General features: G+C 50.2%; 1 protein-coding gene across 1 annotated transcript; it reads left to right on the top strand.

Moving 5' to 3' along the window:
• The first annotated feature begins 5,034 nt into the window (after window positions 1-5,034).
• On the top strand, window positions 5,035-11,298 carry LOC142444416 (calcium-independent mitochondrial carrier protein SCaMC-3L-like). The gene is made up of 7 exons (XM_075545336.1): window positions 5,035-5,148; window positions 6,396-6,551; window positions 6,863-7,015; window positions 7,181-7,285; window positions 9,500-9,667; window positions 9,765-9,912; window positions 11,126-11,298. Exons 1-7 carry the CDS (start codon window positions 5,035-5,037, stop codon window positions 11,296-11,298), a joined length of 1,017 nt encoding a protein of 338 aa, XP_075401451.1.
• Window positions 11,299-12,184: the final 886 nt, after the last annotated feature.

Genomic DNA, 12,184 nt, shown 5'->3' with positions numbered 1-12,184 from the left:
CAGTAGTTCCCTGTATTTTATTTTCAATTTCCATGTATTATAATGTTTGGAGTTAATCATTCTCTGGTTGATTTCTAAATTTATGGCATTGCGATTGACGTGATGGTTTGTAGTACATCAATGTTTTTTTTTAATTTACCGATGCTTCTTTCATGACCTAAAATATGACCTGTTGTGGAATAGCTACCATAAATGCCAGAGAGATCGTGAATGGAATTGCTGTGGGTGAGCTTTTCTCGATATACCTGAGATCAACTTTGACGGTTTCCCCTGTATTTTTGCTGGTATTCTTTAGAGTTGATCAGTCTTTAGTTGAAAGTGAAGTATTGAAGTCTCCCAGGATGGTAAAATTTGATCTATTTTTCTCTTCATTTCTGTAAGAATTTGATGGATATGTTTTTATGCTTTTTCATTTGGTGCTTTTATGTTCATGAAAGTTATGGTTTCTTGGTAAGTTAAGGCTTTCATAATTGAATAGTGACCCTATTTGTCATTTATTATATCATTAATCTAGATGTCTATTTTGTCAGAGATTAATAGTGCTACTATATTTTACTTGTGATTACTGATAGCTTGGTATATTTTCCCCATCCTTTGATTTTTGAGTCTATGCTTATCTATGCTTTATGGCATTAAATGTGACCGAATCTGGGGTAGGCTTTATGTGTACTAAAAAAAAGAAAAGGTATAATGTGTTTTGTTGGGTGAAGTTGTCCTTCTTGTGTCTAAGAGATCAAGTTGATTGTATTGCTTAGTTCTTCTTTATGTTCCTTAATTTTCTAGATAATTTTGTCATTTGCAAAATTGATGGGAAATGGGATAATTGGTTCCCATTTGCTGTGTTGGTCACAAGATCAATTCTACAGACCATGGGCCATACATTGAGGGCGAGCTTGGTGTCAGTGGTCTTTAGTGCTATTGTGGATCATCTAGGGCATGGTCAGCAACCCTTTTGGCTCTCACAGGATCCTCTTTTTGGGGATTTACAAGAAATCCCAAAGGAAATTTTTAACTAACTGCCACACTGTCTTTTCTGATTCTACCATCCTCAGCTCATTAGAAGAACTTCTATCTCCTCAGTATAGATGGATACAGACCAGCATGAGGTCGTTCCAGAGCCTTGCTCTCCCTCTTCCCTGGTGAAATCACTGCAGGTAACAGTGGAAGAAGTTGCCTAGATATATCTTTCTTGTCCTTTTCAAAAATGTTTCTTCCTTGTTGAGAACATCCACATCAAAACACTCATTTATCCAGTAACGACTTCATGTACAAGCAATTGTCGCTGATGCATGATGTCCCTCCAGTGATGTGACCATTCTCACCTACCTTTCCCCAGATATCCTCCTCCATTCTCATTAATTCATTATATTCAAGTTTCCTATCGAATAAGTACCTGTCACTGCACGAATACCTGGCTGGGGTGACAACAATGGCTTTATAGTAGGTTTTGAGGTGAGATACTGCAAGACCACCAGCTTCGTTTTTCTTCTCAAGGAGTTCTTTGCCTATCCTGTTTTTCTCTCTTGTGGACCAGAGAAAAAAGTATTCAAAATACAAACAGGAAAAATAATGCACAGTAAGAAGCTCAGGAGTCGTTATGTCTGCTTGGGTTCTAAACTTTGTCCAGCATCTTTGACTCTGATGTGGACATTAACTTGTGGATTGATGAGATGTTGCCACTAGAGGACACAGAAAGTCAATGGAAAGCAAAGAGAGAAAATAATCATATTTCTCCCCCGTCATTACTTGTCCCACAGTTTAAGAATTCTTATTAAAGATTTATTACAAGAATAGTACACAGCACAAAGAGGGGGAGGTTATAGGAGTGTTAGAACACAGAGCAACAGTCATGCCAACAGAAGATGGCTGGATCGATCTCTTGTCTTTGGCGGAAATAAGGATTCTGAGGAGCAGAGAAGTTTTGAGCTGTTGAGGGCAGTGTCCGGTCGTATATTATTTACTACCTTGTCATCTTTTATGATGTCAGGTTGGGGTAGAGATTAAGGTAAAGGGAAGTATTGGGGTGTCTGATACACCTGAGAGACCTATAGTCTTATGATTAGGTTAATGATCATGAAGGATGAGATCTCAGATGGCCTAGGTCACAGGGAATGGGATTTTCGCGTCATGGGTGCTGGAGGTGATCACGTGGTGGTGAGGAGTGTAGTCTATCCATGCCATCTACCTGGATGGTGGAAAGAGACAAATGAAGCAATGACCTACTCAGAGGCAGGATGCTTACCAAAGTGGCTTTGTGTGCTGTCCAGGGGGTAGTGACATGGGACAGCTGGAGAATAGTTATGGCCATCCAATATGTCAGTCAGCAGAGGGTTCAATCATCTTTGCTCCTTTGGCCTAATGTCAGCAAAGAAATTGTATTATATTTAACTTTCATCAAAATGATAGATCTTCATTTTGTTTAGACCTGTCTGTGTGCATCCATGATGATCAAATTCATCAGGGGATTTGAAAAGTACTTTCTATACATTATAATTGAGGTGAAGCAACAGTTAAGCTCTGCCTACTACCCAAATGGTTCGTCGTAGTAACCTACACTGGTTCCACCAGAAGCAGTTCTTGGAATTGCTAGCTCTGGGGCTGTTCTCCTTTGGTGTTTAGGGTCATTATGAGTTAGGATCACTTGGGCCCTTTTGAGGCAGGATCTCTCAACAAAATCCAATGCATGTTATCCAACAGTAGTGCTGTCTAAGGTAATATGATTCATTCTTACAACCCACGTGAACTATTTATTATCAATGGCTCTCTTCTTATGGATGCCACACTCAGTGTGTAGCACAAGCTATTACTCAGGATTCACAGGAATCTGTCAGAAGTGGAAGCATATTTGCTGCTTTGATTGTATTTTGTTCCCAGTGAGGAAAATGTATAATCAAACGCAGATAAACTGAAAAAAAAAAAAAAAAAAAAGCAAAACTGAGCTAATCTCACTTCTTATCTGGCTATAGGAGTCCCTGGATGGCTCAGTTTTGTCCTGCTCCTCTCCCTCCTCCATTGCATCCTTTGCCACTTACACCTCATTGACTGTCACAACATAGCCTCATTCAAATCACCTTCGATGTTGTCTTCACTGTGCCCGTTTTCACAGTTCTGGCTCAAACCTTGACTTGATTGTGTTAGAGAGGGTTCTCTAGGGAAGCACAACACGGATTCTTTTGAATATTTATATAAATGTGATATGACAGCTAATCAGTCCACAAAGCAGTACAGAGGGCTCAGTCCAACTCACTTCTGCTTGTGAAGTCCTTTTGTAAACATAGACACACACTCAGTGTTTTCACCTTCCCTTCTACAGTGTCCTGGGATACCTGGCGTACCTGGCCAAAAACCTGCCCGACACCTTCCGTGAGGCCAAGTTTCTGATAGCATGCCGGTGTTCTCTAGTGTCTGGGCCATCTTCCTCCCAAGGGAGCTCATGGTCGTTGTGGATATTTCCATCTTGGCCTCCAAGTGTGGGGCATGTAGGCTTCATCTTTGCACAACAGTGCTATAAGATCTCCCTAAGGCCAACTAGAAACACATCGAATGGCTTAAGGAATAAAATATGCTTGGGAAGAAAGTGATCCACAGCTCTGTGAGCTTTTCTCATAGATTTTACAAAAATAATAAGCATAAGTCGAAATATAAACGATGCCGTACCCAGTCAGCTTTTATGCCATGGATGCATCAGCTTTTGTTTTCCATGGCTTGTTGATTTCAAGTTCTGGGAGTGAGTTCCAATCCATAGGAACCTCGGGTACAAAAGAACAAAGCCCGAGCCGGGCCTGTGCATTCTCACAGTTTGGGGACACTTGACTCTTGCATCCAGTTTTCCAGTCCTCTCGCTGGGGTCACTTTCTTACTGCTTTCTTTCCTACACCTAACATGTCATCCTTTCCCAGATACTGGTCCCTCTTGTTAGTAAGTCCAAAATAAATGAGACAACTCCTCACAATCTGAGTATGCTTCTCACAGAACTGATTTGCTTGTTCTACATCTCTAAACAGGAAGTAAAGGGAGGAGCCAACATCCTTGGGCGGGTCCAGCAGTGAACTCGCTGGCATTGAGGCCACCGGGAAGTGGGGCTTTGGTAGAAAATCCTTGCGATCCATGTCTCAAAGATGATGAAAGAGCTGGTGACTACGCCAACCCCCCATCCCAGCAGCCACTTCCATCCATCTGCAAACCACCTTGCCCCCGGTCAGGTCGCTGTGACAGTCCTTGTCGGACAGAAAAACTGCGGGGAGCAGCTAGCCTAAAATCAGCAGCAGGTGCGCTTCACGACCATGTAGCTCTTCAAGCTGTCAGAAACGGGGTGGCCTAGGCTTCTCTTCTGTAACTCGCCTCTCGGTACTTTCAAACCGGGCACTTTTCAGTGAATAAACCAGGCTTTGACCGGTTCCCATGGACAAAATCCTGTGCCATACTTCCTCCTCGGGAACCAGTGAGGACGCCATGCGTGGGGCCGGACTCCAGGTTGGGGGACGAGCCCCAAAGTGGGCAGGGAGACAAGCCTGGAGATCTGCTTCTGCCCAGAGACCTACAAGAAAGTCCTTTAAAGCACAGTTCTACTCGCTACCGCTGGGGGCGCAGCGGGCCAGTCTGACAACCCTCTTTATGGGTTTGTTTTCCCTGTAACACATTGGTAGGTTTGGGGCGCCAGGTAGGGGCCCCGATGGGGCACGTGGGCAAGGGTTCAGCTGTGAACCTAAAGTGTGAGGCTTCAAGCCACCAGCCCTTCCGGAGAGCGAAGTGAGCACCCTTGGGGCCTGGTGGGCTTGCCACCGCGGGGTGGCCCTCACCTGGGGCTGTGGGCTTTCCTGCCACACACCAGGGGCTCACAAGGACCTCTGTGACCTCACTGGCTCCAGGAGGACTTAAGGCCCTGCAGACGGCTCTTACTTTGAGACGACAATGGCGACTCTACCTGACAAGAAGCAACAGCGTTGCTCTTGGGCAAACACCCAATTGCAAAGATTCACGACATTTTTATTCCCCGAACATCCAGCCCCGCGTCCGTCCCCACCGCCTCGCATCATGCCCCCGCCCCCATCACCCTCGCAGGACTGGAATCCCCCGAACACTCTCCTTCCCGCGCCTGTGTTCAGCCAGGTGGCTGACCACAAGCAAAAGCCTGCCACCTACCAGCAGGTAAGACTGGGCACTCAGCACACATTGTGGGGGAGGGCGAAAGCGGCCTGTGCCCAGCCTTTAGCTCCCTAGGTCCGTGTCAAAAGGGGGGCTTGGCCAGTCAGGCACCGACCTATTCTCTCACAGTTAGGAGGCCGAGGCCATTCTTCCAACACAGAATGAGCCTATGGGGCAGAGGGGGTTTCTGAGGCTAGCGGGCTTTCAGAGAGCAGGCAGCCTCAACTTTCTCTTTAAAAAAGGGCTGGTGAGGAGGAACAACTGACCTTACTGTTAACAGTTCAACACATAACCTGTGACACCACCAAGGAACCCAGTTAGGAGTTCAAATTCAGAGCACTCTCTCTCTCTCTCTCTCTCTCTCTCTCTCTCTCTCTCTCTCTCTCTCTCTCTCTCTCTCTCTCTCTCTCTGTCTCCTTTTTCATCCATTTATGCTTCATGTGGTCTCTTAGAGCTCAAAAGAGATGGGCTCAGAAACCTCTCTGCACTCATGTCGGAAACTCACTGCCATAAATCCCTGCTGACCCACAGTGACCCTACAGGACTTGGTAGAAGTGCCCCTTGGTGTCCGGAGACTGGAGCGCTTTAAGGGAGTAGAAAGCCTCATCTTTCTGTGGAGCGTGTGGAGGGCTGGGATTACTCACTGCTGACTTCCTGGTTAGCAAACCCAATGCATGACCCCCGGGAGGCCAGCAGGGCCCCTCTCACAAGTGTGGTGGTTGACAGCATGTTGAGAATGTGAGGCAAGACAGAAAAGGCCGACTATCACACAAAGGTGGGCCATCTCAAAAAACTCCCAAATCAAGAAAATTTTAAATTATCATTCAAAAAAGATCGACCCACTCGGGAATTTGCCGGGGCAGTTCTACTCTGTGGGTAGGGCGACTGTTGGACGGAGTTGGCCCGATGACAGAGGGTTTGGCTGGGTTTGGCCTGGTCCTCTGTAGGCTTCCAGTCTGCTCAGCCCTGAAAGACTCCACGCAGGAGAATGCGTCTGTCACATCTGTCTTCTCTTGCTGGTTGACGTGGACTGCTGACCATTGGGTGAGCAGTGGGTTGCTCACCTACCGCAATTAAGACGCTGGTTAAGAGTTGCCACGAGTATCTCTTGGTAGAATACCTCAATTCCTAAGCCCCTCTAGGCGAGCCCAGTGTCCCGAACCAAGCAGAATGGATTGGCATGAGCTTCCGACCTGGGCAAGGAGAGGAGAGCCCATGACATTGGGTGGGGATCTCTATCTGGCCCACAGCTGTTGGATAATGGAGAAGTCCTGATGGTCCCCATTGGGGACGCAAGGATGGACAAGGAGGGGGCCTGGTGGAAGATTCTGCTCTCTGGAGCCGTCGCGGGAACCGTGTCCCGCACCAGCACCGCCCCTCTGGACCGGACCCGAGTGCACATGCAGGTGTGGGCGTGGGGCCTCCACTGCAGCCAATGGGCATTAGTGGGCGGGGCTTTCCCGGTTTCAGGGTGGGGCTCTAGGGTATTGTTGGGGATACAGGAAGGAGATTGTGGTTTTGGTGGATGGGGACAAGGGCGAGCAATGGAGCCCAGAGGTGAGGGGGAAGCTTGGAGTGACGGGGGGAGCCTGATTTTTTCAATGGCGCTGGCTGCACCCAGATCCGAGGAGCTGGGAGCTGCAGGTGGGGCTGGGTTGAGAATGGAGAGGGCATCGGGGAGGGGTTTGTCCAAGGGTCAGGTCTTTTCCACCCTCAGGTTTACTCTTCCAAAAAACACCTTATGAACCTGCTGGGGGGGTTACGGAGCCTGATCCAGGAGGGAGGCTTCCGCTCGCTGTGGCGCGGCAATGGTATAAACGTGCTCAAGATCGCCCCTGAGTATGGGATCAAGTTTCTCGTCTTCGAAGAGGTAGGAAGTGATAGGTGTCTACAGCCCCGCCCTCCGGATCACACGAGCCCGCCTTCCCAGCCCTCTGTCTCCTGTCCGAGTCCTCAGGCCCTCTCCAAGGTGGGCTTGAGGCTGGAAGGCCCCGGAGCTGTGCTCACCTTCCTCTCTCCTCGCTCGGGCCCGCAGTGTAAAGCTCATTTCGGGGAGTCCTCAAACCCCATCTTCCAGGAGGATGTCTTGGCGGGGTCTCTGGTGGTGGCCGTTTCCCAGACGCTCATCAACCCCTTGGAGGTAAGTGAGAGCCTGCTCAGTGGACGGCCTCGCACAATGAAGCGACTGCAGCCCCTACCTACTGCGCAATGACTCTTGTGCCCCAGGCATCCTGCACAAAGCACCGTGTTCGACCCTCACCAGGACCCGCCACATGATCTGCCGGCTCCATTTGGTTGGTGGTTACTGTCAGATTGGCTGTGATGCTAGGTAACCTGGCCATGGCATTCTTGGGCACCTCCTATGCACGTGACAGCTGGACTTTGACTGAGAAAGACTGAAGAAGCATCGATGCCCTTGAACGATGGTGCTGGTGAGGGATGTGGTCGGTTCCCCGGACTGTCAAATGAACTCCCAGATCTGCCAGAATGCTCTGAGAGGCAAGGATGGCGAGACTTTGGCTCCCAGACTTTGGCCATGTTCCTGTCCAGTGAGCAGGACCCACAAGGAGATGGGTGGATACAGTGGCTGCAAGCCCGGCAGAAACATCAGAAGCACAGTTAAGATGATGTACGATTGGGTTGGTTCCTGCTGCTCCACTGAGTCCCTGTGAGTCAGAACCGAGTCCCCAGCACCTCACAGGAAGCACTCGCATGACAGCAGGGAACACTGCTCGGACAGAGACACTCAGTGCCCTTTGGGGATACTGTTAATCCATCTCTGGGAAGCTGGCCCTTGTGTTTTACTGACCTCCTCCTTTCGCAACCAGGACATCTTTTTTTATCACCACTGGGTCTCCTGGTCACTCAGCCAAAGTCTTGCTGTCCTCACATCTCAGAAGCCTCTGCTGGCATTGCCCTAAGCCGGGCTCCTCCTTCGGGGATCCCATCGTCCAGATACTGTTCTTGCCAATACCGTCTTTCTTAGGCATAGACTGATTGCCCAACTGTTACGTGCATATGATGTCACCATGGCTTCCAGCTGAGTCCTGCCTGTGGCATTGTGGCTCTTGGACACTTCTCAAGAGGGGTGTTGCACAAGTGCCCAAGGCAGCCTGTCCCTTGAGTGCCTGATTGCGGCTCCAGTGGGAGCTAGTGGCAGATCTGAGCCAGACGGAAACCCTTGACAGCTTTGTTCTTTGCTCTTTGCGTCACTCTGTTGTTTCTTGGTCCAGTTCTGAGGTCGTTGGTTTCCTCTGTGTTGGGGTGCCATCCATCCTGACGGCTGTAGTCTTTGATCTTCATCGGTAAGTACTTCCAGTCAACTTTCCTCCCAGCCAGCAAGGCTGTGTCCTTGGCACCCGGCAGGCTCCTCAATGGCCTTGCTCGGCTCCTGATTCCACGTACTTGTTGGCATCGCCCAGCATCTGGGATCACTGTCTGCACACAGGATGGAATCCTGAAGACAGGGAGGGGATCCGACGTTGAAGCACAACTTCCCTGGTTTGAAACCCTGCGGTCTTCCTGCCTCTGCTCATGTGTTCATATGAATGTGGGGACCCAGCTGGTGTGGTTCACGGAGCGTGAACATCAATTGTTTTGTGTTTCTGGTGTCCAGTGTGTAGTTGACGAGACCAGATATGGCTGGGGATACAATCCCAGACAGTACACCTGAGGCACAGTTACCACCCTTCAGTCAGGAAGGCTGGCACGGGACGGGAATGGTTTCAGCAGAGCTTCTAGACCAAAGCTTCCCAGAGTGGGTGGGCTTGAGCCTGGAGGGAGCACGGAGGGAGGCGTGCTGAGAAGACCCAGTGAGGCTGCAGAAACAGATCCCTACACATTATGTGGTACCATTGGCTTTAGTAGTAAAGTGTTGCATTGCCAGCGGGTCATGATTTTGTTCTGAAAGGGGGTAGAAATCAAAGTAAAATTGGGCACAACTCTTGTACCGGATAAACCAGGAAGCAAGGGCTGGCCATCTACTTGCCACACTCGTGTATAAAACCCTGGGGGGTTGCCTCCTGACAGATGAGTTTAACAAACCTGGAGAGTGAGTGTCTGTTTCCCTGGGGCGGGTGTTTGATTTGAGGCAGGGCTGGCTCCAGGGCACTTAGCCCCATATGTCCCACTCACTGCACTTCTCCGGGCCCCAGAACAGGGATGCCCATAGGGGTTCTGAGGACCCTCCTCACCAGTGTCCCCTTGACGACCGTGGACAGTCTCACCGACCTCTGAGGGCCTGGAGGCCCACCCCGTTGTTGAGCTTTGCCAACAGGGCTCCTTGCACAGGGAGAGGGCATGAGTCCCCCATGAGACTACTGACAGGAGCTCCCTGGCCTCCCTGCCTCCACAGGTGCTGAAGACCCGCCTCACGCTGGGACGCACAGGCCAGTACGATGGCCTAGGTGACTGCGTCGGCCAGATTCTTCGCCGTGAAGGCCCGGCCGCGTTCTATAGGGGTTATGCGCCCAACATGCTTGGCATCATCCCGTATGCCTGCACTGACCTGGCTGTCAATAAGGTTGGCAGAGGTGGGGGTGAGGTTGCTGTAGGCGGCATTGACGTGGCCCAGGACTAGGGCCAATTCTGAGCCTTCTCTGGCCCCCTACCCCTTGCAGATGATGAACAACATACGGGTAAAGAGCAGAGGGGATAACGAAGAACACAGCCAGGCTTACAACATCTACACACAGACGGTGTCCACAGTGTGTGGCCAGATGGCTAGCTATCCCCTGACGCTATTAAGGACCAAGCTCCAAGCAAAAGGTCTGCCTGCCCCTGATGAGACCCACTTTGTGGCCCCACCAAATGCCCTCAGCACATCCCACACCCCCATTCTCCTTACTTGGCCCTGACCTCTTAGGCTGCCATCCAAATGCCTAGAACTCATACTTCCCCAAAAATCTTAACATCCTGTGCCATTTACCCTCAGTCCCAAAGGTGATCTAGTCCTGGGTGACACACACCTCGACCCCGCCCCCACCCCGTGCATGTTTTCCTCCTGACCTTGTGATACAACACTTGCTGAGGAGATGGTGGCCAACTTACACATTCCTGTGTCGGAGGGAAGTTGGGAAACCCGGGGCTGTTTCAAGGGCCCCGTTTGGGGAAGGGCATCTCTAGGCCTTCCTTCCCTAGCATATATCGGTGGACTTCAAACTTCCAATTAGAAGCTGAGCCAATGTCCCAAGGATAGACCACGCAGGGACCCCAGGACACAGGACTCACACCCCCAAAGAGGCCAGCTTGCTCAAATAGACTCATGACACACCTGCACCATACATTCTATCCGGAGATTCACATTGACCCAAATGGACAGAGCAGAATGACTCCTTAAGGTCTCTGAAGGTGTCCATCCTCACGGGAGCAGAGAGCTTCAGCATTCATCACTTGACACTGACTCGGGAACCCTAGAAGATGGGGTGGAATGCCATTGTGGGTGTCTGGGACTGTACCTCAACCATTATGGGAGTAGACAGCCTTGTCTTTTTCCCAGAGAGGCGCTGGTGGGTACACACTGCTGACTTTGAGGTGAGCAGACTAGACTCAACGCACTGGGCCACCTGGGCTCACTTCACCTTTAGCAGCTCCTCCTCACCAGGGTCCCCAAAACAACTCCTCAGATCTAATTCCCCAACTACCTTAATCACCACAACCCAACCCATCTGAAACTCTCAAAACAGACCAGAGCTCACTCCCTGACCTTGACAAAGCCTCTCTCCACAAGCCCCCTGAACACATGCCCAAGGCCCTAGCCAAACATAGACATCCTCACCACAGTCACCTCTTTCAGGGGAATTGTCCAGAAACCCTTTCCCTACAAGAGCGCCTGAAAACACCCTGAATGAAGTCTTTTGTTGCCGCCTCCACACTAGCTTATTTCCTTGTAACATTCCAGACTCCATACTTTTCCTATCAGCACCCCAACACCCCCACTTCCTTTATTCTATGTGTAATAACTTGGCCTCATTCCTCATAGATACTGTGGAGGGCTCAAAGCCCACCATGCGGGCCATTTTCAGAGACATCGTGGCTGAGCAGGGCTGGCCGGGGCTCTTCCGAGGCCTAACACCCACTCTGTTAAAAGTTATCCCGGCTGTGGCCATCAGCTGCACGGTCTATACAACAATGAAAAGCACCCTGGGAGTTTAGGTGAGAGCCAGACCACAGGTAGATAGGGGTGATTAGGTGGGGTCAGTCCCTTCAACAGTACATGATGTGACACCCGCTCCTCCTGACAGGCTCTCCTGGGGAGGACATGACTGTGTCCATGGAGGTGCCTGAAAACTCCAGGAGCAGGAGTAGAAGGCCAGCATGTGGTGGAAACTGCTGTTGGCAGACTGGTGGACAGTTCTCTGACATGCACTGGCAGAGGCCCAGGAACCAACCCAACCACTTCATGCAGGTGAGGGGCTTTGGAGAGAACTGCCATCTCCCCAGGAGTATATGAACTTTGGATGAAAGGGTGCCAAGTGGCGGTTGTGTAATTAGGTCAATTGAAAGAGATATCAGACAAAATGAGGCATTCAATTGCTCACCTCTCAGACGTCCAGGATCTCAGCTGTCAGATCCGTGCAGGGAGGGGGGATATATTTCAGGTCAGGGCTTATATACACTTTGGGGACATGCAAGCCCCCCTGGTTCCATTGTAAATGGGAGGGGTTGTACCTTCGGCATACTTGCAATAGGAAGGGACAGGCAAGGGGTGTACACGCCACAGTAAGAGCAGGTACTAAGAGTATCCATGTGACAAGATTGGCGGCCTCTAAGGACCAGAAGGCAGCCAAATCTTGTACCTCCTGGAGTTGGCTTCACCTGGCTTTGGGGCTGTCCTTCAGGGGAACAATCCACTGTCCCACTGATCAGGGAGTGGGCCACATCTCAGGTGGGACAGACTATATTGTCTGAATGCTCTAGATGGCCATAGCCCTCAGGCAGGAAACCTTGAAGCAGTTCACCTCCAAGTGACTAGCCATTGACCATGTGTTAGCAAGCAGCATCTTAGGTTTGGATAAAATTTGGGGGAACAACCTGGGGA

This window comes from Tenrec ecaudatus, chromosome 1 (assembly GCF_050624435.1).
Source record: "Tenrec ecaudatus isolate mTenEca1 chromosome 1, mTenEca1.hap1, whole genome shotgun sequence".
Classification (NCBI taxonomy): Eukaryota; Metazoa; Chordata; class Mammalia; order Afrosoricida; family Tenrecidae; genus Tenrec; species Tenrec ecaudatus.
This window is presented reverse-complemented; position numbering and strand designations above follow the sequence as displayed.

Excerpts from the sequence above, each read along its gene's own strand:
- LOC142444416 (XM_075545336.1), top strand. The coding sequence starts at position 5,035 with ATGCCCCCGCCCCCATCACCCTCGCAGGACTGGAATCCCCCGAACACT. Across the intron at positions 6,552-6,862 it reads GGACCCGAGTGCACATGCAG|GTTTACTCTTCCAAAAAACA; the intron begins GTGTGGGCGTGG and ends TTCCACCCTCAG. Across the intron at positions 7,016-7,180 it reads AGTTTCTCGTCTTCGAAGAG|TGTAAAGCTCATTTCGGGGA; the intron begins GTAGGAAGTGAT and ends TCGGGCCCGCAG.